This window comes from Athene noctua, chromosome 1 (genome assembly GCF_965140245.1).
Source record: "Athene noctua chromosome 1, bAthNoc1.hap1.1, whole genome shotgun sequence".
NCBI classification, from domain to species: Eukaryota; Metazoa; Chordata; class Aves; order Strigiformes; family Strigidae; genus Athene; species Athene noctua.
This window is the reverse complement of record NC_134037.1, coordinates 88,299,217-88,322,824: the sequence shown is the minus strand read 5'-3', so window position 1 is coordinate 88,322,824 and position 23,608 is coordinate 88,299,217. Positions and strand designations below refer to the sequence as shown.

The following is a 23,608-nucleotide window of genomic DNA, read 5'->3' as shown; positions in this document are numbered from 1 at the left end:
CTTGAATGACAGTTTCTTCATTTTCAGTGATGGGATCGAGTTCCCAGCTCAGGTTGAGACTGCATTATTATGTCAAGTGGAAGGGACTTCTTTTCTAGTTCAGTAGAAATTCTGTCCGCAGATTCTTTTCAAATCACTTAAATCTAAGATGATAAAAAGTTAACCTTTGGCCTTAGATGACAACTGTGGGGCATAGGCCAGGCACAAGAAATATCCATGTGCAAGACTCGCAAAATGATTCACTGGAGAATGGTTAAGAATTGAATCTAGGAGTTTCAAAATACCATTTATTCAATAAAAGTGTCTATAGAAAATAGGAACAATAATTACAATGAAACAGTTAATCTCAAAATTTAATCTGAATTCTTTGAGTAATCTTCAAAAGCAGTTTGTAGTTTTCAAAATAACAGTGAATTCAAGAAGGAACATTTATTGTGCCCTAGATGATTTCTGGCATCCAAAGATACTGCTAATTTAAATTTTGCATTATTTCACTCTCACATAGTTTAAGCTAGACAGAGTTTATACAGTGCTTTACCATTTGTATTAATCTTTTCTGTTTAGTATTTCCCAACAGTAGTGTAGCTCCCATGTTCTTACCAACATGGAAGGAAAAAGAAGAAAAAGTAGAAACTGGAGCAGAAGCAGGACTGTGCTGGCTTTGGATTTCGCTGAATTACTTTTGATTTTAACATAACAAAGCTGTGGAGCTTCTGCACTGTTTTACTAGCCAAGCATGGAAGGAGAATTGGGTTTAGGATGCATAAGGATAGGTTGCAATTTCTAGAGAAGTGTTAGCTGAGGTACATGCTTTTGGTGTTTAGGGTACTCTAATACCTGCATAGGTTTTGTGAGAGAAGAGCCAGGCAGTGTTGCAGCCCTCTCAGCCTCTGCAGCATTGAGTTGCATTTTTGGTTTACATCAAAATGACAGCTATCTGAATGGGGTCTACTACACTTAAGGAAATTGGGATGAGCACTACTCCTGTAATTCTGTTATAGCAAAGTCTGCTACAGCAGTCACATCAAACATTACTGCACAAAGAAACACTTTTACCTTTCTCAGATCTCTTTGTCTCTCTCTGTTGGTGATGGTAGCTCCCATGAGGATGCCTTTCCCCTCCTGTACTCCTGCCACAGGCCACCGCTAGGCTGTTACCTGTGCCTGGCATGGGACTACCACACATACCTGCTCAGCAGGTTTTGGTGAGAGATAAAGAACAGCTATGCAGAAGGCAGCCTTAAGGTGATGCTATGTGTAATTGGAAAAGATTCACTGAGCACTGAATGATACCAGATGAAAACATAAGGGAGGTTTGCCATAGGGGTCAGGTAGGACTGATAACCAGGTGAAAAAAACCCTGTACGTTTGGAGTGCAGGCTAACCAAATAATTAGAGCACATTTTATGAAAAGATAATGAGTTTACCACTGTAAATAGCCGTGGTTGGCTCTAAGGTGGTAATTAATACATTGAATATTATTTTTCTTTAGAATCTATTGGAAATCTTAGATCCTTTTAGGCCTTAGTAATTGATTTATCAGTATAGGATGCTTTTTGGTACTCCATTACTTGCCCCTGTTGTGATTCTGGTTTTCCTTGGTCATTCATTTGGAAATTGGTCATTAAAAGTCACAGGCTTGAAGAGGATAATTAAGTACATTTTCAAACACAAGCAAATGTGAGATGCAGACACAGTCCTGTATATGAAAAGTCTACTGAGTAAATTTAGTGTGCAATAGACTACCTGTAGTTAATCCAGAGTTTCTGTAGCACAGGCAATGGTTGCACAGCCCCTGCCAGTGGCCAGAACTTCTGGGCAAATGGCGGTTAATGCCTGAGGAGAGCCGCCTATCATTTTCAGGATCAGGCTCGAGTGTGAGCAATTACTAAAAACTTTTTCTTTAAAAGAAATTAACAAGGAGTTTTCTAAAGCCTCCTGCTACATTTGCCATAATTCAGATACTGCAAGCTGTGAACCAGATTGTGCCACTCTTATGTAGGTCAAATAGTACCTTGCCTACACAGTGGGGTTGTCTCTTAGAGTGTAGCTCAAGGTAAATATAAACCACACTGTCTAGTCTGCACAGTGCGGGATAAGGACACATCGTATACCCTGTCTAACCCATGATCCAAATGTATTTGGGAAGTCTTGCTAACACTCTTTCTCAGTTTAGGAAGCTTACACTGTTATGGGTCCACAATCTCTATTGTTTAGCTTCTTTTCCTGTGTTTTTTTCATTTTGTATATGATGCCTACAAATGTACAAGCAAAAATTCCTGTCTGTGAAATCTTGCTTTGTCCAGTCTAGTAAGGAATTCCTCCTCTTATCATAATAATCACTATTATTACTAAACAATATTCCTCCTCTTATCATAATAATCACTATTTTTCTAGCTAGGCCATATTACTTCTTGTAGCTTCACTGATTTCTGTAGTTAGAGCATCATTGTACAGTGGCTTTAAGCCACCATTTCTTGAGCCTTGTGTAGCCATTCACTTCTCTGGTGCTTTAAGAAAGCCCTTATTGACAAGGAAGAGAACCAGTGATTTGGTAGCCTTTAACAGTTGTTCCCCACAAATGTAAATGGCTTGGGGAAGACCAAGGAAAAACAGCTCCCATGTTTTTCATTCTTTGAAAAGAGCACTCATGGTGGCTCTTATCAAAGAGGGAAAGAAACCTGCTCATGAGAGGACACAAAATGGTCTATCCAGAAAAACATTCTAGTCCCCGGCACATGCCCTGAAAATGTCATTCATAAGCAATGCTGCAACTTTAACATCCAAATATTTCAGTTCCATTTTGAGGTAATCAAATTTGTGACTCTTTATTTTTATTCCAGATTTATCTTCCTTAGTTTAATTAAGGTTTTGATTTCTTGAGATCTTCTTCACTTTAATTTTCTAAGTGATGTTTTCATTACTGTATTAGTTGCTTTTAAAACTCAGGATGAAGAAATACTTAACCTTGCCTTAAGAGCTCTTGCCCTGAAGGATTTTACCTTAACAGATACCTCAGATGATGCTTAGCTGCAGGTTTCAGTCACTACAAGCCAGTGAGCAACACTCAGATTATGATTCTTTCAGTATAAATGTTTTTTTCTGCTGCTCCTCTGACACTATTTTTTAGAAAAAAAATAGGTCAGTAATAACAGCAGCTCTCAAACCAAAGAGAAAGTCTTTTCCGTTATCTAGATGACATGCTGCTTCATACTAAACCTGTCTCTAGCATATCCCTGCTGCCCCCTCTCTGCAGTGCCTCCAGGATGATAGGCTTTCTGATTAATTGGAAAAAGAGCAGTCTCTCCTCACCTCAGAGTGTGGGAGTAAAAATAGGCTCAGTGTGGCAGACGCTTCTGAAACAGTATATTTTTTTTGTTTGTTTCCAAACCTCTTGGGGCTGTTCTACAAGAAAGGAGACGGCTGGGGTATTACTGCATACATGTGCGGACTGTTTGTCTTGTTCTCATTCCAAGGTGTTGTATCATCTGTAAACCAAAACGGTTATGAGGTGACAGGCTGACATCTAACCTGGTTTCTTAAGGAAATGAGGTCTGCACAATAAGCATCAGAGTTGCTGTCTGCCTTCTTCCAGTAACTTTGAATCTACTTTTCAGGTTCAGTCAAATCTGAACATTAAGTACATAAAAGCTTAATGAAAACAGTCAGCTGGATAAAGAGGATCACTGTGTTTTCCCAGAGAGGGAAAGGAGGAGCCCAGCCTGTATCATGTACCAGGGAATCCAGTGGGGCAAAGTCCTTATCACGGCTTCAGAAGCAAGGAAAGCTTTGATCAGTGCTTGCCGCCAGAAAGCCAACGCCGTGGGAAGACAGGGTTCATTACTGCACTGTAAATACATCTCTTGAAATGGCTCTGTTCCAGTCTGCGATTTGAGTGTAACCGCTGCGAGTGGGTGAGTGGCAGGGCCTCAGCCAGGGCACCTCCTCGGCTCTGGCAGACATCTGCTCCCATGGGGGAGTGTCAAGTTCCTGGGCAAAACGGGCTGGTCCCCGTGTGCTTCTGTTCGTGGGGAGAGGCTGGCAGTAAGGCATGGCTAATGCTTCATTTTGCAGTCAGACTAGGTGGTGATCTGTAAAAACTGCACTTAAAAAACCCCATTACTGCCCTCAGCTTCCTCCCTGTCTCTGTACATGTTCTCATAGGCAGAAGGGCAATCATTTCATTCACAGGGAGAGGACACACTGCAAGCACCCCTGCTCCAAGGAGAGCTTCTCACACAGATGGGATCCTGGCAGCTTCTGGTGTTCTGTGAGGACACTATTTTATCTTTACTTTTAATGGAAGGGATAAAGCAGAATAGTAATAATGGAACTGATAAATGAAAGGAAAACTGTAACCACATAATTATGTCAGAATCAACTAACAGCCATGAAAAGCCGATTAAACCACATTATGCAGATACATGTAACAGAATACTATTAGTAAGTCCTTTGCAATGGCATGCCTGGCAATTAAGAGAGGAGTATTGGCAGCACACAGTGAAAACAGTGATAATGTATAGTTAAAAATGTTTGGAGACAAACAGTGCTTAGAGTACAGGGACACCCTAGAACTGAATACAGGAGTGTCCTCAAAGATACCAGCACCCAGGGGAAGAACCAAAAATGTTATTCCAAACAGGCTGTTTGATGAGCATGTTGGGCATAGCTTGGAATAATTTATGTTTATGATGAAAATGAATTTACTGGCTTATCCATAAATTAAAGGCCGCAATGCAGCATGTAGTCTGTATTTTTCAACTACCCACAAATTTCAGGTTGGGCAGGCTAATGAAGGAATTCCATATTTTTTCTGAATTAAAGAAGCTTGCAGGAATATTTTAATTTAGGCAGTAAGAATATTAGGTAATGTTCCAGTGGTTGAAACTATTCAGTATTTGGGAATAAGATCACTCAGTGTTGTATGTTATGTATGTGGTATTTCCAGATCGGGGACCTGAAGAAGTTGTCACCCATCGAGTTTATCATTGGAGCACTGGGATGTGTTGTTTCCTTTCACCCACCATAGAGAGTGAAGGTTCAATTCTATCCTTCACTTCCCTTCCTCTGACTGCTCTTGCAGAGTGGTTCTCATCTGCGGTCAGGGCGAGCTGCACAGGAACAAGCTTTGAGGTAACATTAGTATGGGGTTCAGAGTTCCCGCAGGCTTTACAAAAAGATACGCTCCTACCAGAACCTGCTCCACATGACTGTGGGGACCTCATCTAAGGGAATAAAACGAGTGGGGATTTTTTGGTGTCAAATGATGAGCTTATGGAAAGTTGGTACTCTTCTTATCTTCTTCATCATGCCAGGCAGACTTCTGAGACATGCTACCAAGAGAGTTTGCTTGCAGAAATCCCTTTAAATATTTATCCTACATACTGTTTTCCAACAGATACATGAAGGTTTTCTTCTCGCTTTATTTTTGGAGATGGCTGAAGTAGTGTGAAATGCAGATAATGAGAGGTCAATAGCATGTGTGCCCACAGCAGTGCTTTCCTGAGTTATTACAAAGCAAAGGAAGCGAGAGAGTGCGTGCAGTTACACTTTGATTACAGAAGCCAGGCAATATGCTTATAAATGAAATTCTGCCAGCAACTTAAGTACTAGGGATGTGCAGTTAATCAAACTCTTCCAAACCAAGATTTATGATGACCAGGAGACATGCTTTTACTTAAATGGAGAAATGAGAGCGTGTCCACAGAAGATTAAAGTATTTAATTGTACTATGATGTCTATATGTATTTGGGCTATTTTTCCTCATACTTTGTACGTGAGAATGTGGATGCTTGCAGAGTACTTCTTATGAGAGAAGAGTAATGATATCTCCATTTTTACATGTGAAGAAACTTGTCACCCAGAAATTTGGAGTAATGTAGGTGAGGTACCATACCATAGCAGTGAGGGAGTTAAGAACCAAACCTTTTTGTGTCCTAATTGTGTATACACTATACTGGATCATGCTGGATTTAATAGCGCAGTAAATTTAGCTACTGGTAGTATTAAACACCTGGTTTTGCATCCGTTCAATTGAAGCTGGAGCATCACATTCCTTCTCTAGCAGAGAAGTAACTGATGTCCACTTTCTTTTTTCAGAACTCACAGAAAACAAACTGTTTCTGAAGTAAGAAACTGTCACTGGTAGTAGTGTATGCTCCTACGTCATCCAGCAGAAAGAATGGTTTTCCTGTAAACAAAATAATATAAAAATAATAAACAAATAAATAACACTCTAGCCAAGAGTAGTAAACCTTGGGCAACACCTGTAATAAAAATGGTAGTTATGACCAATGGGTATCACACCTAAGTTGTGTGTTGTATTCTATCAGAACATGCAGCTGTGACATACATGGAATGTACATCCCCGTTGCTTTTGCTCACTCTTGACTTTGAAGATTTAGCTTATGTGTTTGCATTTAAAAGAGTATTGTTAGGAGTGTTCTTGCAGTCAACAATACTACTGCTGAGCTCAAGGCACACTTCTGGGAGATACCCCTCAGAAACTTTATGTACTTGCTGCATACTTCAACAGATCCATCAGCCAAAGCATCACTAATGGTATGAACTTTTAATTTCACAGATGAAGGAACTTGGCATCATCGTATACAACTGTAGCTGCCTGGTCCTGGATTTACAAAGGATATTTGCCCTGTATAGCTCATTAAGATACAAGAATAAAATACCTCCGAGTTGGTCTAAGAGACTATATGGAGTGTACGATACTCAGAATAAACTGACACTGCAGCTGAACGAGACAAAATCAGAAGCTTTTGTGTCGGTAAGTTCTGAAATGAGTTGCAGAGAGGGAGGGAAGGGAAGAAACTTGTTTAACACACCAGATTTTTGGAATACCTGTAAACAACGTCTGCTTATTCTCCCAGTATTATCCTTTATGAACTACAGAGTAGTAAGACCAGGTTAGGTAGGTGTTAGTAGCATCTGTGAAAGAATCTCAAGCGTCTTTTCACTGACACAGAGATGTTCATAGTTCTCAGCAATAAGTCCATCATAATGCTGTGTTCTCCTTGTCAGGGAGAAATTACCATAGAAAAGAATTTCCATTAATAGGAACATATATGGTGTAAATTAAGCCTATACTTAAGGCTTAACCAAAAGCAGCTACCAAAATTGAGATTCATGTGAGTGACTGGAAAGCCAGCTATAGAGATGAGACCTCTACTGCTGTCACCTATGCAAGACAGAACTTGTTTGGTAGTCTCATAATGCTGGAAAACCAAATCATTCTGCTGTGTGGGAAAATGGTTATTCCAATAGGCATGCTTTTGTGTGGAAGTCTGTAACTGAAACGTTTTTTGAAAGTCATTTGCCTTTCCCTGTGATGCAGAACAGACAAAGCACAATACTTTTTTTTTTTATTATTATTCTGACTTCTTTGACATTGTTCATACATACAATTTGCCAGGACTGAAGATGATGCAGGATTTCATTTCAGTATTATTCTTTTTCCCTTTCTCTGTAATGTTCACAGCTTTTCCTCTTGCATTCAAAAAATTACAGGGAGGCCCTTCAAACTTGGTTATTTCTTTACACTAGTAGATAGAAGGTGAATGACTTGGGAGTAAATGCACTGTTGATCCGACATCCAAAATCATACAGAATAAGCTTGATATCAGAGCTTTCATTTTTATCAGTGTCATTTATAAAGATTAATCCTCTTCACCCTGTTCCATTGAAAGCATTCATACTTCTATAGAACATTTTCTACTTTAACTTTATTCTTAAATGACATTTTAAAACTTACAAAATTCAAGCAGCAGTCCCTATGGAAGCACTCTCTGTGTGTATTTTTTATGGGAAAAAATGGAGTGGACTTCCATCTCAGCAGTGTGTAGCAAAACTGGAAAAAAGTACATAGAGTCATAGAGATGATGAAAGATGTGGAGTATCTTTCATTTTGGAGGTAATTATATGAGTAAAAACGATCCCTTCAAAATCAGGAATATAATGAAGTTGCTAAGAGTTATTTACAATTCTTGTATACAACAAGAGGCAAAACCCTTTTGCTTTATAGCTAGCTATATCTAAAACAGCACAAGGCGTGTAGCACACTATTAAGTTGTACAGCCACCAGCACGGGCGGATGAGTGGTTATACAGGGCAGGGTTTACCTTCACCTGCTGGGAGCCAGGCAGCATTCAGGTGTCCAGGATTTTTCACACTCCTACAATCAGTGGAGACACAAAGAGCTATTTTGGACTAAAAATCTGGAAGTGCCTAAGACAGCTGGAATTAATAGCCATCTGAAGAGGCATACGTTTTCATTGATTCTGTAGAGTTTTAAGAACTAGCTTAAATTAGAGACTGAGTTTTGGACAGTTAGCTAAGGAGCCCTTCTAAACAATCTGTAAGAAAAGGAGAAATTCTGCTGAGAGCCAGTCCCGGAGGGGCACACGAAGGAAAGCTGTGTAAGGCCAACTTTAAGGAATCTGGGATCCTAGACAAAGACCGGTAGAGAGGCTGTATAAAAACTGCTCTTCTGCAGTTTGCAGAACGTTCACTTCCTCCCTGTGATTTGAATTTTCCTTTTGTGTGGGCAACAAAAGCCTCTTTTGAAATTCCACTTCACAAAAGAAAAGGAAGGAGTCATTGGTACTCAGAAGCTCAGACCAGTGGAGTCCCACTCCAAGAGCTACCTTAATTTGTAGCCACAGCCAGTTGGGCTGGTTTTTCCTTTCTGAAAACAGGGTCTTCAATAAATTTTTCACCTACTAGCAGATTCTTAATGTTTGCAAGCATGTCCCTCTGAAAGACAGGCCTGGAGTTGCACTGGACTGGTTTGGTAGAGACAGTGTTAACATTGCTGTCTGTTCCTGGACTAATAAGAAGAAAGTCTCTGCAAGCCAGGTAGTTCTCTTACTGCCATCGCTGCCCTACCCGTGGGCAGGAGTGGTGGTGCTGCCCTTGCCCAGCACCACTCCCTCCCCAGCCCTGCATTGGACCTTCCTTTGGGAGCATCGTCTTCTGTGGGAGACCTTTGGGTCTGGGATGGCACTCCCCCCCCCCCGAGCAGGGGCATGGCAAGGTACTCTTGCCCAGTGAGAATAAGGCCTATTTCTGGTAGGTGAAGCGAGGTATCATGTGGGTATTTGATCAGAACAGCAAGTACTATACAACTAATATGGAGAAAAGTACTACAGTATTCTGTGACCACAGGGGGAGTCAGCCGTGCCACAGGGTAAGGAGTAGAATGCCCAAACACAATTGTTACTGTAAAAGCTTTAACAGAAGTTTTTCTTCTAATTATCTTCTAAATGTTTTTCACTTTCTAGTCTTTATATTGAACACATCTGAAAAAGTCAATGCAAAGAATTCCTTTCTTTAGCTGTTCTGTAACTTAAAACTTCTGCTCAAGATAACAGTAAGAGTGTAAGAATTAAATCTCAGTGCAATAACCTCCTAAAAGTTTCAGACAATAGATGTAAATTATATTTAACAAAATCACTTTACACTTTTTCTTGAATCAAAACTCATTCTTTAAAAATGTATTTCAGTTTGAATGTGCTGTATATAACAACAAACATAACACACAGTCAGTGATATTTTTTTTTCTTATATTCAGGAATCATGGCCGAGTGTTGCTTGGCAACAAAATCGTCTTCCAGACTGGCTGATAAAATATAAGAGGTTTTGGTTGTTTTTAGCGTTCAGGAACGGATCTGGAATATTGGTCTTGAAATCTTGCTACGTTTACTTTTCTAGTAGTTTCTGAACTCAGTTGTAGTAAATCCTTAAGAACACCAGTCAATGATTAAGAAACCCCTGTGAGAGGCATTGTATAGAAAGAAAAGACTAATCAAACTCCTAGGATCTGTCTCCAAAGAAAACATACTGATCTAGATGTCAGCTGCAACCCAATCAGATAACAAAGGTGAGAAGGTGATACAGGAGCAGGAAGGCCATCAGGGTCTGGCAGGGCCAAGTGTTAAGAAAAGGACAAGTGGCACCTGCTCTAACTTGATAAAATGCCTTCAGCAACTTCTACCCCTAGGAGCCGTGTCATTGCCTGTGAGCAACTTGTCAGGTGGTTCCACTTCTCGCTTCCTGCTCAGGCAGAAGAGCAGAAAGTCCTGGGACTCTCTGCCACAGATAGGTGGTTCCTGCTGGCTTCACCTTCCTCACACATTCGACAGCCCTAGGTACAAAGCAGAAAAGCTGAAATCTGGGCTTACCACTTACCAGCTCAGTACCAGGTAAACAGTTAATGTATACCTGAAGCTAGGTTTTAAACACAAGTTTCTTGCAAAACTGCAGCATCTCCATGCAACAGTGACTGAGCAAATGGTGACTTTGTGTGGGACTTCAAACAGATTAGTACCTGCTTACCATTGATGGATTAAGCTCATGTGGCAAGAACACAGGTATATCTCCATCTAATAGTAACCAGTCCTGGGACTCTTTGGAACAAAATTCTCTGAAATGGAACCTCAACTAGAGCTTCTTTGATGACAGCGGATGTTTTGAAGTTTATGTCTTCTGCATTTTACCCACAGTTACCTCTAAATGGTGAGGCTTTCAAGGGGAAATTAAGCAAATAGCTCTCCTTTGTACCTTTGAGTATTCTAGCAGGACAGTGGAAGGTATCAGTTAATACTCTCTACTAAAATAAAGGATACTTCTTGCCATCTCAAGAAGAATGAGGGAAGAGAAAATAAATCATGTATTTTAAATGCCATATTTGAACTTTTCCTTTCACAGAATTCACCTAAACTCTTCTGCCCAAAGGACAGAGTCCTGGATATTGAAGCTATATACAGTGTTATCGATGATGCGAAACAGTTTGTATACATAGCTGTCATGGATTACTTGCCGATCGTCATTGACACCAATGCTAAACGGTGAGTGTCCATGTCCAGGACTGGCAGGTTATCATAATGCCAGTGAGGTCTGCTGTAGAAAATGAACCCACAGGAGATTAATTACTACTGTGGACCAATTTCTTGGGGCCCAATTCTGCTCTTATTGAAATCAGTGAGAGTTCTGCCATTGACTTAAATGGGAGCAGAATTGGGACCTAAGAAGACATTTCCAGTTCTGGGTCCTAAGCCTGGGATCTGCCTATCGAAGGAGATCAGAAATTGTCTAGTCTGACCATCTGCAAGTGACTGGGACCCAGGAATACAAGAACCTCCTTATACATCAGTCCTATTTCTTACACTATTATATTCACTACCTTGATACCACAGATTCTGGCATTTTATGAGTATCATGCAGATATTCAACATGAGAGAGAGTGTGTGTGTGTGTGTGTTGAGAGAAATAACATGTTGTAAGTTCTTGTATACAACATGGGAGATGTCATTATTTTATTGAACTATACATGTACATGAACATTCCAAATTCAGCACAGATTACATTTGAATTATATCACATTTTGGTTACCTCAGAGTTGCTAAAAGCAAACAAATCTAAGTAATTTTTCGACACCCTGTTTGTATGGATCATTAAAAAGCACTTTGACCCTGGATGGTAATAAAACCATCCAACTCAGAAGGCAAGTATCCAGTGGTCCTTCCTACTCTCAATAACACAATGAATTGAGCATCTAGCAAACCTCACCATTCCATCCAAGCACTTTTTCTGAACAACAGTTAAGCCAAACTAAACACATGGTTATGTGCTTTTTTCCAGTTTTGCACAGTTGAAGATGTTTTGTTCAAATTTTTAAAAACATAATATCATTTGACTGATATCAAGCATAAGCTGTTTCAACTCTGTAAGAGGGTTTTTTCAACAAACTCCTTAAGTACAGACTCTTGCACAATGAAAGAATCAGGGGTACTGCTGCAGGAACCTGAGTTTCACACATGCATCCCTTGCGCTTCGCCTAAGACTGGGTCTTAGTATGTAAAACGGTTACAGCATTGCAGTTGATGTTATTTCCTGTACTCCTCCTCACTTTGTTCTGAAGAATTCAGAAATGTACTGCATTAGGGAGATCCAGGAAAGCCACCTGTGTGAATTCTTCAACATTTTTCTTACAGCATGGCTTTGTGTTTGAGGCATTCCCACAGCTTCTCTACTTTGTCAGCTCCTAGTTCTCTCTCATAAGTTATTTTCTGGCATTGTAGAGCTCAGTTTTCATTAGGCTGAATGCCTTGATGCTGCTGGAATAAAGAAAACATGCATTTTCTTTGTCTAATTCTCCCTGTCCTGACCTACTCCCACCAAAGGTCAGGAACACAAAGCTAACTAGCGATTGTGAGAATAGCACCCTGGAAGCCACCACCCTATTCATAGCAGAACTTCTGCAATCCTCACCAGGAAAAAAGGTAGCATCCTCCTTAAATGACCCATCTTCATCTGCTGAGGAACAATGCAGGCAACGTGCATAGCAGCAGGTCTCCTTTTCCCCAGCAAGAGATTACAGTAGGCATTCCAGTCCCCAGCCTGTATGGTCCTAGTAAACAAAAAAAAAAAAAAAAAAAGGATGTCAGTCAGGGAGGGATCCAGGGTTCCTGTTCCCTTACTGGTGTAACCAACAAAAAAATCCTCCTTATTCCCTTTTTCTGTGCTGGGTAAGCAGCACCCTCTAGCTGTAGCTCATTCTGCTGGTTCTCTGGCACAGCAAGAGCTCCGCTGCTCGCACCGCAGTCAGTGACACAGGAGTAACATTCCCAGCTACGGGTGGCCAAGGTACCTGTAATCTGTGCGAGTGTTTTGACATTTCTCTGTGCACATTCACAGATGGAAGATGTGGTCAACTATTCACAACCTCACTGTTCCCACAGTGACAGTTTTGGTGCAGGGCAGAATGACACAGAAGAGGATGCTGGCAGATCTGTTCGGTGAGGATCCCTATAAATGAGAATCACAGAATCATCTAGGTTGGAAAGGACCCTGGAGATCATCTAGTCCAACCATTTGACTAGCACAGTTCCCACCTACAGCATATCCTTAAGCTCTAAATTGAACAGCATTCCTCCAACAGACAGAAAATGAAATTCACATGTGTTTAGTTTTCTCTGTGATGTCTAGACTTGGCTGCATAAAAATCCAACATTTTTAAAATTTTCTGAATATATTGTATTCTTTCCCCACAGGTACTGGCCATATTTAGATGGGAAGATAAGAGAAGCATTAGTTTTACGAAGTATTAAAGTACGACTTCTCATAAGTTTCTCAAGAGACACAGATCCCCTTACTTTTAACTTTGTTTCATCTCTGAAAGCTATTTGCACTGAAGTTCCAAGCTGTAGTTTGAAAGTTGTAAGTATAACCCATATTGCTTTGAAATCTGGTATTTCCCACTCACCTCCCCCCCAAAAAAACTCAAGAAAACTTCACAACTGAGAAGTGTTTTCTGTTAGTATCTTTACATTTCATTAAATAACCCAGGAAATGTAGTATAATGAACTGAATATATGCCTAGTAGTAACAGACATAGAAATAAAGACAGAAAAATAGAATGATGCCAAAAGGCAGTCTGTGTGGCGGACAGGCTGTGTAAAACACTGCATCTGGTCTTTCACAGCAAAGCTAACAGAACCGTAGTCATATGTCTTGTTTATAGTGGCTGATAAGAGTAAATCTGACAGCACAAAAATGTGTTTCAGTCTGGATTCATATAACCTTACTGTTCAGCTGCCTAAGCATCTGCTTTTCCTTTAATCAAGTACACAGTACAAGAAAAAATAATGAAGATTTTACATTACATTCAGGTTATGAATTCAGAATTGTGAAGACTAGAACAATTATCATGTGAACACATTAGACATGCAGTATAGGAAAGTGATAAATACCATATGTATTAGAGAACAGAGTACATGGTGAAGTACTACTTTCAGCTTGATACAGTTCATTTTTATGAAATTGAGGCACCTGGAAATCAGCCATCTTGGATCAATTCATCTTGGATTGGATTTCTTTTGGGGATTTTGTGGCAGATTTCTGTTTTAAATAATCTGCTGAATTATTTTCACTTCTTAAATTGATAATCCACTAAATCATTTTGTCTTTTTAAAATCAATAACAATTAGGGAAAAAAAGTACTGTTTGTGTTATACACACTAGGTGGTATTTATACATATCTAGAAACAAGGAAATTTTTTTTATAACATACACTGTTATTACAAGTTTCCTAGGTACAAAGCAGTGTAAAGTCTGTTTTTAAGACAAAAACCCCATACATGTCTGACACTCAATTTTGAGTAACTTCTAGGTTGTTCCATATTTATTATTAAAATTCTATTTATGTTTTTTAAGTTATTTTTTATTTAATCAGCATCTAATACTCTACATACTTATATATGTTTCCATCTATTTACAGCAGGTAAAATCTTTAGTACAGAATTTATCTTGTCAAGAACAAAATGCTAAAAGGAAAAAAATTCTTTCTAGACATCTATTCTAGGTGGATAGTCTAGCTAGAATATCTGGAGTTAGAAAATACAAATACAACCTCCAGTAAAAAAATGAGACTGCCGCAGATTTTGTCGTAAAGGTTCAACACACTGCAGTACCTGTGTGCTGTGCATCACGTGTTCCACACGCTGGGTGTGTCACTGCCTTAAATAAGCTTGGTACAAGTAACCACCCAAGGCTCAGAGTTTACTGGTATCTATTTGATTCTGGTTGAAACTGTGCCACAGGGTCCATCACAACACTCCTTTACTTCACAGAATATGTCAGATGAGCACTGTTTTTTTTAAAACTGCATTTCTTTTGTATTCATCTGTTCTAGCCAGGATCAAAGGGAAACAAAATTGGGGAGGGGGGGAGAAAGAATAGGCTAACAAAGTAAAAACTAAACTTGAACCTTTTGAATTATTGGAACATTATGTTTTCTATTTTGGTTCTGCTTTGAGTATGAGAAAACAAAGTCAAACAAAACTCTGTACATAAAATACTGTCATGTATTTGTTTATACACAAGAACACTGAAATTTTAGGAGAATGTTAAGTTACAAGTTCTGACTGAAATTATACTTAAAATTCCTAAGTTGTCCCAGTGCCTCAATATTGTTCTGACAGAACTGGCACCCCTGCCCTCCTTCTTCTGTTCTCCTGAGGATAATATACCTGAGTACTACAAAGCATATTCAGTAACTTTTTTCTTTCGTTTAGCTCTTGATCCCTGTGATATGTCTTGTTGTGATTGTTTTCCTTTATTTTTATGCCTGTGGAAAGACCAGTTTGAGTAGGAAGTTTCCAGCGAACGCCAACAGCTTGCTGCAGCTACAGGGAACACTGTTTTGCCAATGGCAGCAGCCCGAGTTACACCATCATCTTGGAGGAGGCTGCACAGATATAATTTCTCTGTTAGATGGGACTCTCTTCCTGATTTCCTCTGGTCTCTGACCAGGCTAATGGAAGTTTTGGTATTGCCTGACTACAAGTATATAGTTAGCAACAGGGACTGAAAATCTGTTATGCCTAGCAGTGTCCTGATCAAAACCAGCCACCAAGCGCTGTGCGTGTAATTTTTCAGTTGAGGTCAGGGAGGCAGGAACTGCAAGACACAATTTCCTAGTTGCAAACACTGAATTGTAACAGTGTGCTCTATCTAGAAGCAGGTTTTCTTTCTCTTCTGCCACAAAACCTTGATAATACTGGGCAATTAACATCATTAGTGCAGTTAGAAAATGCTTAGTCCCTCATTACGCATTCCTCAGCATCTCACTCAGAGTCCAGTTCACGTAAGCATTAATAACTATTGGATTCAACTGAAACTCCTTTGAGAGGCAAACTCAATACAAGTACTCTGAAAAAATGATCACTGAGAAGAAGGCACAAGGAAAAAACTTTGTTTGAGGACTAAATAAATGCTGTAAGCACATATGTCAAGGAGTAAACTGCATACCAAACCGCTCCTTATTCCAGGAACCCTGTGCTATGCACTGAACCACTTGTGGTCATGAAATTAAAGCTTGAATAATCATAAAGGGTAAACTCAAGATGAAGACCTCACCATTGTGCTTCTTGAGACCTTAATTCCAGTACTCCTTAAACTGTGTGTGCTTGACCCTCTAAGTACATCTTATGCACAAGAATGCTCAGTCTGACTCTCAAAAGAGCAGTAAAAATGGGCCAGCTCTGTCAGGTAAAGTGCTGAACAGAGAAAGGTGCATGGTTTTGAAGGGCCCACAGAAAGCGTGAACTAGGACAAATTGTCTTTAGACAACTGGAAACCGGGAAGGAGTGGCATAGAACAGATGCTTATCTACAGCACAAGTTGTTCTTGAGCCTCCACATGAATCTATTTTTGAGTTGTGCAGGTGTATCCTGCTAAGAGGAAGGAACAACTGAACCTTTCACTAGTTCTCAGAAAGTCAGAAATGCCCTACGAGGAAACAAAGTGTTATGGATTAACTGTGAAACCTTTGCTCCTAAGCGCTAATTTAATTTTAAAGTTCTAAGCTCCTAAAATAAGCATGGAAAAGATTAATGAAATGTTAGCAGAATGTGGTGTTTTATTAACAGAGTACTTCTGTGGAAGGCGTGTGTTGGAGAATGTTAGGTTGTGCTACTTAATGTCAGTGCTGGTTCACTTGCTCATCTAAGCTACATTTGTTTACTCTCTTTGTGAGGGCAGATGTGTTTTCCTAGTGGTATCTGTCTTGTCAAGGAGTTAATGGCTTCTCTGCTGTTGCTGGAGAACACATTACATTTTCAAGCCTTCTATATTTTTCTGCCTGACTCTGAAATTTTCTCTTTAAGTTATACAAACAGAACACTAACGTATGATTTTTCAATTCAGCACATCTGCTGAATCTGTCTCAGTTTGACAACTCTAAGCTTACATGATTATTGTGCTTGACTATTTTTACATCAAGGTTTTTACTAAATCTCGTAACACTGGGAAGAAGACAGCTTGTTACGTTTTGTTTCCTAGCATTAAATACTTTTCCCAGTTGCCCGACTCAGACTATTCCCTCCAATGTTAGTATTAGTCACATGGTATTTTCCACATCCCTGTGAAGAGTTGCTGCAAGTACCCGTGATGGGCACCCTGTGGCTGCAAACTATCTCTGCTCCTGTTTTGTTGCACCAGGAAAAACATGACCATTTTCTTCTGGCTTTATCCAAAATTTCAAGACCCTTTCAGAAAGCTTCAGATCCATCTCTGGCTTGCTACGTACATCCTTTCTGTGGTGGGTGCATGTATGTAGAGCAGTTCCTCAGGCACACAGTTGCAGTCTTGACCAAAAACTCACCCCTAATATCTAGTAAACTTTTCTTTACAGCTGCTAAGATTTTTTTTTTAAGTATAATGATATAATTGTTAGTGATGTTAAAAATCCATAATTAAAGGTATGAGTTCTCCATACAGCTTAGTTAGATGTGAATATACAACATAAATCTCATTTAAAGGCTAGATACTGCAGTTGTACATAGAATAACCTTTTTGATGCTCTTTGTAAAGCAATCACTCAGTTTGGGTTGTTGTGCTTGTTTTTAAGTTCAAAAAACTGTCTTTGGAATTTTGCTAGTATTTGAACTCATTACAAAAAGTTAAGCTGTGGAAGATAACAATGCCATGTACAGGTAAGTAATCATGTGGTGACATAGGAAATTCAGAGACTGTTTGAGGAAACAGCTCCGTGATAGTTGCTGATCATAAAACTGCACACAGCACTACCATCCAGTATTTGGAGACTGAAAAAACACAAACTGTTCAAATTTTATTTCTAATGCACTAGAAACCTGCTTCACCCCTAATAAACTTTCATCGTTTTGAGGATGAGCGATTTGTCAGTCCAAGATCAGAGAGTTTCCTCAGTGCTGGAATCAGCAGGAGCCTGAACCAGCCTTGGTATTTTAAACAGAGTTCTTCCAAACAGTTTTGGTACAACCTCGGACAACATAAAATCTACCCCAGTATATTTTCCAGTGAGGAAGAGAGAGATTCCGACAGAGTTCACAGCATAAGGCCTTAGATAAACAGCAGCATCTGGACGACTCTACCTACCTTTTGTCTTCAACTAAACCCTTTTAATTAGGTTTGTTAATACTCATTACAGATAAGCCTCTTCATTGCTTAGAGGAGAGTTCTTCAAGACAAACCAAACTGTAATGATCATGACTGATGATAAAGATGAGAAATTTTTAAATTAATATTTATAAATATTATTATATAAATAAATTTTGCATTAATATTTAGAAGTACAGTTCTGAAGCAACCAGTGGTATAAAACCTAAAGCTGCCATTCCTGGTAATCAGTAACACCACATTTTGCAATAGTCGAGCAGTTTACTGCAAACCAGCTTGAAACCCACCTACATCATCAGCTGGGTAAAGAATGCTTTATAAAACTAACTGCCTGTGTGCTGTGCATAGACCTTTATTTAATTTAATGAAACTGATGATGTAGTCTACCACCAACATCACTACACTTCAGTACTTTACAGATGGGTTTTCCAAACAGTAAGATTATTCTGAAAGGCATCTCCATAACCTAAAAGGATTTGTTCAAGGTTTATATCAAAAAAAGCACTGGTTCAAGAGATGAATTTTGCATTATGGAAAACAGACCCCGGAGCATGTTGAAGGAGTTGGGGGGTGTGTGTGTGTGTGTGTTTTAATCCTATTTTATAATGTCTTAAGTGGGTGCAAATTATAGTCAGTTACCTTCATCAGTAATATATTGTGAATTAAATTTGTTCTGAAGATCTACACCATTACCTCAAAGTTTCCCAGTCATGCAGTAAATATTTAATTTTTCCTTCATCATGTTATTCTCTACTTCTGGTTTTGGAATCTGTGTCTAGCTATTAATTTCCTTGGTGAATCAAACAATACTTAGATTTGTACTGGAAGTCTCATTTTTGTCTGGCACTGATCCAGACAAGGGGTGCACATAGGTCCAAGATTGAGAAAACCCCAAAAATCTGACTCAGACTTCACTCTTTAAGGTTAAATAAATGCATTTTCCTCTTGTTGTCTGGTAAATTTGATCTCTCCATATCAGATTTAATCCTGAGAGTTTTTGAAGTTTCTGAAATCATCAAGTTTCCTGTTAGAAACTATGCAACATGAAATGTAAAGGTATTAATTCAGCTGTTGGTGTGCCTGCCAGTCCAGGTCCTGAAGCAGACTTCAAACCCTGGTGTCCCTTGATGAGTGAGGAAATGAGCTAAAGAAAAGTTCCTGGCTCTTACCATGCAGAACACAAAGACGGGATTTTATTGGTCATTTCATAGCCTTTACTACCTGGCACTGTATTGCTTTTAGTATGTGGTAGCCGTATACTTTGTATAGGTCAGAAAGCCAAGGCATAGTGAGCATCACAAACCATGACAATTTAGTAAGAAATACAACGTGCAGTGTTTTATTAAATTAATGGTCGGCTTAAGCTGTTCTGTAGCACTGACTCCTTTTCAATAAAGAGTAGAGAACAGACCATATCTTTTCTGTCCATTATAGAACAGTTCTTATTAACCTGCACTCCATTCTATTTTATGGCAGAAATTCTTTGACCTTGAGGAGGAGAGTGCATGCTTTCTTAAAGAACAGAAGAACACTTCTCTTCCCAGATTAAATCGTAACAAATACATGGTGACCGATGGAGCTGCATACATTGGTAAGTAACCATATCGCAAGAAATTCTAGTTTGTAGCCAAAATCTTGAAATAACACCCATTTGTAAATGAGGAATCTACAGCTGATATGCTAGTTAAATTAGAATAATAGTTCCTTTCTTTGGAAACTTGGATGAAGGCTGAGGTTTGAGCCTCTTCTCATTTAAAAACTCTCTTTTTCCCTATGAATCAGTTTCTCAAAAGCAACATTCTGCTTTCAGTATTTAAAAGCAGACTGAAGACACAAATACAACACACTTTATGAAGCAGGAACAAATTGGATTATTAACATACTCTCTTGTTTCTGCAATTCAGTGAAGATGGACTGTTCTTCATTTGCCATGTTATTACTAAAGCTATGGTCAATCCTGGTAAACACTGTACAAATGCCTTTCATCCTCACCTTCTGAAGTGTTTTCCCATTTACTGTAATGACATTTCAGACACCCTCCTAACACTGGGTACATATCTAATTGGTATTTGGGGTTAAAGGTGTGTTTAAGTAAAGTCGCTGTATGACACCTAGCAGAAGTTCATCATCAGTCAAATGCTCATTGAATGCAGGCTGAAAACTCCCTTTAGAAAAAGAAGAAAAAACAACTGACTGCTTGAGCTGTGTGAGAGCTGCAGAATCAGAAAACTGCCCCTGAATTAAAAAGCAAGTCATGGGATTTTATGAAGTCAAGGGAGAAAACATGCATTCTAATATGCTGCAGCTTGGTGCTTCAGTTGCTACTTCCTCACCCTGACTTACTGTGAAGGGCTTAAAGCCAGCGATCGCAGAAGTGGTGAGCGAGGGCAAAGGCTGCAACCCAGAAGCATGTGCCTGTGCATGCATGAAGAATGGAGAATCCCAAATACTGCAGAGATACAATGAAGAGCTACTCAGAAAAGCTCATCTTGATGGGCTCTAAACACACACACACACCTTTCAAGCTGTCCAGATCTTATTTTTCACTTCAAATAGTGCAGCATATTCCTCTCTCATCTCCCAAATTTTTGACACACACCCCCCCAAAATAATTTTTTTTACTCCATTTTAAATTCCTTCCACTAGCCAGATCAGATTTCAGTAATTTATAACTTGTCTACACAGCATGGATTCTTAGCTGAGTTGGTTTTTTTCTTTTGAATTCTCCTTACATCCTCATATATTTATATAAAAAGAAAGAGATAATCAAAGCTGTGTGGAAGTAATTCAGATGCATGTTATTATACCTGATACATCTTTTACTTGAAAGCATGAGAAGAAATGTTTCTTACGATGAGGCTTCAATTTACCAACCTCGACAACTTTAGAAAACATTTCCTGCTGAAGTACCTGAAGTGACAGTGAAAGAAAGGGTATAAATTTCTCATATATTTTCATGGGTTTTGTATGTTCAGATACTGTTTTAAAATAATGACCTCTAGTAACAGCATTTTTTCTCCAAAATACTGCACGTGTTATAAATGTACAACTTAAATAGTTATAGTTCTAGCGAAATAAAAAGAAATGACTGAAACACTTGGTTTACCTGTTTTCCATTAATTCAGTTATCCTCTTTGCCTTGCAATCCCCAGGATTTACAATGCTCCTTCATTACCTCAGCAAAGGTGGTAATAACGGGCATAAAACAGTAAAACCTGTTTTTCTTTCCTGAAATAGTGTCTATCAGTGGGTAACCTGTAAAAGGTCTGTTGGTTTGGCTCAGCATTATGGAGCAACCACTCTCCATCCCATCTACTTTTAATTGTTTATATGGCGGAAATTATTTTCATTCTTGTCACTGAAAAGGCCAATGAGGAAAGTAAATGGAGTAATAATACAGTGTATGCAAAAGGAAGAGCAAGTCACTTTGAATAAATAGAATAACCTGTTTTCACTTATGAAGGGTTAGAGATGTTAAACTTCCAGAAAAGTTCTGCACTACACACTGGTATGTAAGGAATTTTTTTCTTTCCTGCTTGTATAGAAAACTTATTTCCATCTCTGCCCAGGCAGGTACTGGGGAAAATGATACTGTGTCATGCTTGATTGCCTTTAGGGAGATGCTTTTTTTTTTTTTTTAAATGTTAGAAACTCATTGTATATTCCTGCCTTTACTTGTAGGTAATTTTGATTGGGTAGGAAATGCTTTTACGCAGAATGCTGGAGCTGGCCTTGTTATCAACCAAGCAGACGTGGGGAACAGCACAAGCATCATTAAGCAACTCAAGGCTGTTTTTGAAAGAGACTGGTATTCACATTATGCCAAAAGTTTACAACCAACAAAAATCCCAAACTGCTTTAATCACAAACTTAATAAAGCAACATCAAATAAGACTGCCATGAGCAATGTGAATTAGAAAGACTGTTTCACTGTTTAGTATGGCAATGAAGAATTACGTTGGGGTGTAGCCCTCTTTCATATTTACAGACAAAAGACTTAAAGAAAAAGCAAAAAAAAGTTTGGATTGGGGGGGTGTTTTTAGGAAAAAGCACACTTATATAAAATGTCTGAACTATATTCTCTATATTGAATTATTTAAGACTTTCAAATTTGTTACTTCTGACACTGAATGTCATTTCTGCTTCCATGTTAATTTTAATGTTCTGTGTTTGAATTTAACAGCATGTGTCAATTTTTCTGTTTTAGTTTTAGGACTTTTCCTAATTGCTATCCTGGCTCAAATGAAGCTTGAGGCAAAACCAAGATTCAAATGAAATGGCATTCTAAGATCAGTTATTATTGACATACAAGTAGATGGTAGGTTTACTGTATTAGCAAACATAAAGGAATAAGCAAACTTTCACCCATATAAATCATTCCCTTTAAATAAATACCCAGTCATGCAAATACTTCCCATTTTTGAACATTTAGTTTCAGTTATTACTCTTTCATGTCTTCTAACTAGCCTTAAAATACCTTAGAGTTACATGACTGGTAGTTCATTCATCTCCTAAAAGTACAAGAAAGTTTTGAGGGATTCAGGTGGCCTCATCAAGTTTGTCATAATTCCTAAAGCCTCTCAGATAAATGGATTTTTTATAAAAGTAATGTGGATTCCTCTCAACATAATAGTTATTTCCAGTTACACATGTTCCATCTAACAGTGAAAATCTCTGGATTAATAACAAAGACCTAGGGCTGATTTTTTTTTTTGTAATCTCAAAATTTCTTCCCTAAGTGAAATATTTATCAAGTGTGAGTCAGCAGTTGCATGATGACTCATTATCGAACCAATGCATATATCAAAAAATCAAATACTGCTTTTTAGGAAGGTCAAGGGTTATGCAGAATCATGCAATAATTGTTGTTAAACAATCATATAGTCATTTTGTTTGGTTTTACACCTGGAAGATTTTTCTTTCCTAACTTTTACTTAAAAAAAAAAAGTGAAATGGCATTTTTTGTTAAAATTTCATCCATATAGGTGAATACATCAGCACAAACAGAAATACAATGCCTTCATTTTAGGCCAATGGATGTTAATAGCGTACCTCTACAAACACAACTCAGTTGCACCAAGAAGCAACTGCTTTGTAAAAGTGTGAATTTACTCTTTAAAAAAAATACATTAAAATGTTTGACAACAGATTTTTCTCCAGTCCGAGCTGTAATAGCTTATAAAAGCTATTATATTTATAAATATAATAATATAATACAACATATTATATTATTATATAATATTATATTATTATATTTATAAGCTGTAATAGCTCATAAAATTGCGAGCTTTCACAATAAAAATGTTTCATTACTATCCCTCTGTTTCTGTTGAAGAAATATGGCCATGAAAACAAACTGCATTCTGCATTTTGTTAAAGATTCACAGAACTTTTTCAAAATACAGACTTTTCTCACCTGGCAGTATGTTACTGAAGGCACACTTCAAAGGCAGTGTGCAAAAAGGAAAGAAAAAACAACCATGTCCCAATGCACTATTTTGACCTTAAGAACAAGTTAAAAACTCACATTGAGTTCCAAAACGCAGGTTTCATTTACAAGGTTAAAATAGTTCAAATTTTTTTTTAAGTAAGCACAGCTTAGGAAGTAACGTGCACAATTTCATATTGTCAGCTAGAGAAACACAACAAAACTAGT

General features: G+C 38.5%; 1 protein-coding gene across 1 annotated transcript in view; it reads left to right on the top strand.

Annotated features, from left to right (window-relative positions):
* The window catches only part of PLD5 (phospholipase D family member 5), a 186,730-nt gene extending 164,659 nt beyond the window's left edge, over positions 1 to 22,071 (top strand). Inside the window, exons 6-10 of the mRNA XM_074925510.1 lie at positions 6,584 to 6,781; positions 10,720 to 10,859; positions 13,065 to 13,230; positions 19,429 to 19,543; positions 21,634 to 22,071. Coding sequence (XP_074781611.1) covers positions 6,584 to 6,781; positions 10,720 to 10,859; positions 13,065 to 13,230; positions 19,429 to 19,543; positions 21,634 to 21,869 — 855 coding nt within the window. The 3' untranslated portion in view covers positions 21,870 to 22,071. The remainder of the gene's footprint in view (positions 1 to 6,583; positions 6,782 to 10,719; positions 10,860 to 13,064; positions 13,231 to 19,428; positions 19,544 to 21,633) is intronic.
* Positions 22,072 to 23,608: the final 1,537 nt, after the last annotated feature.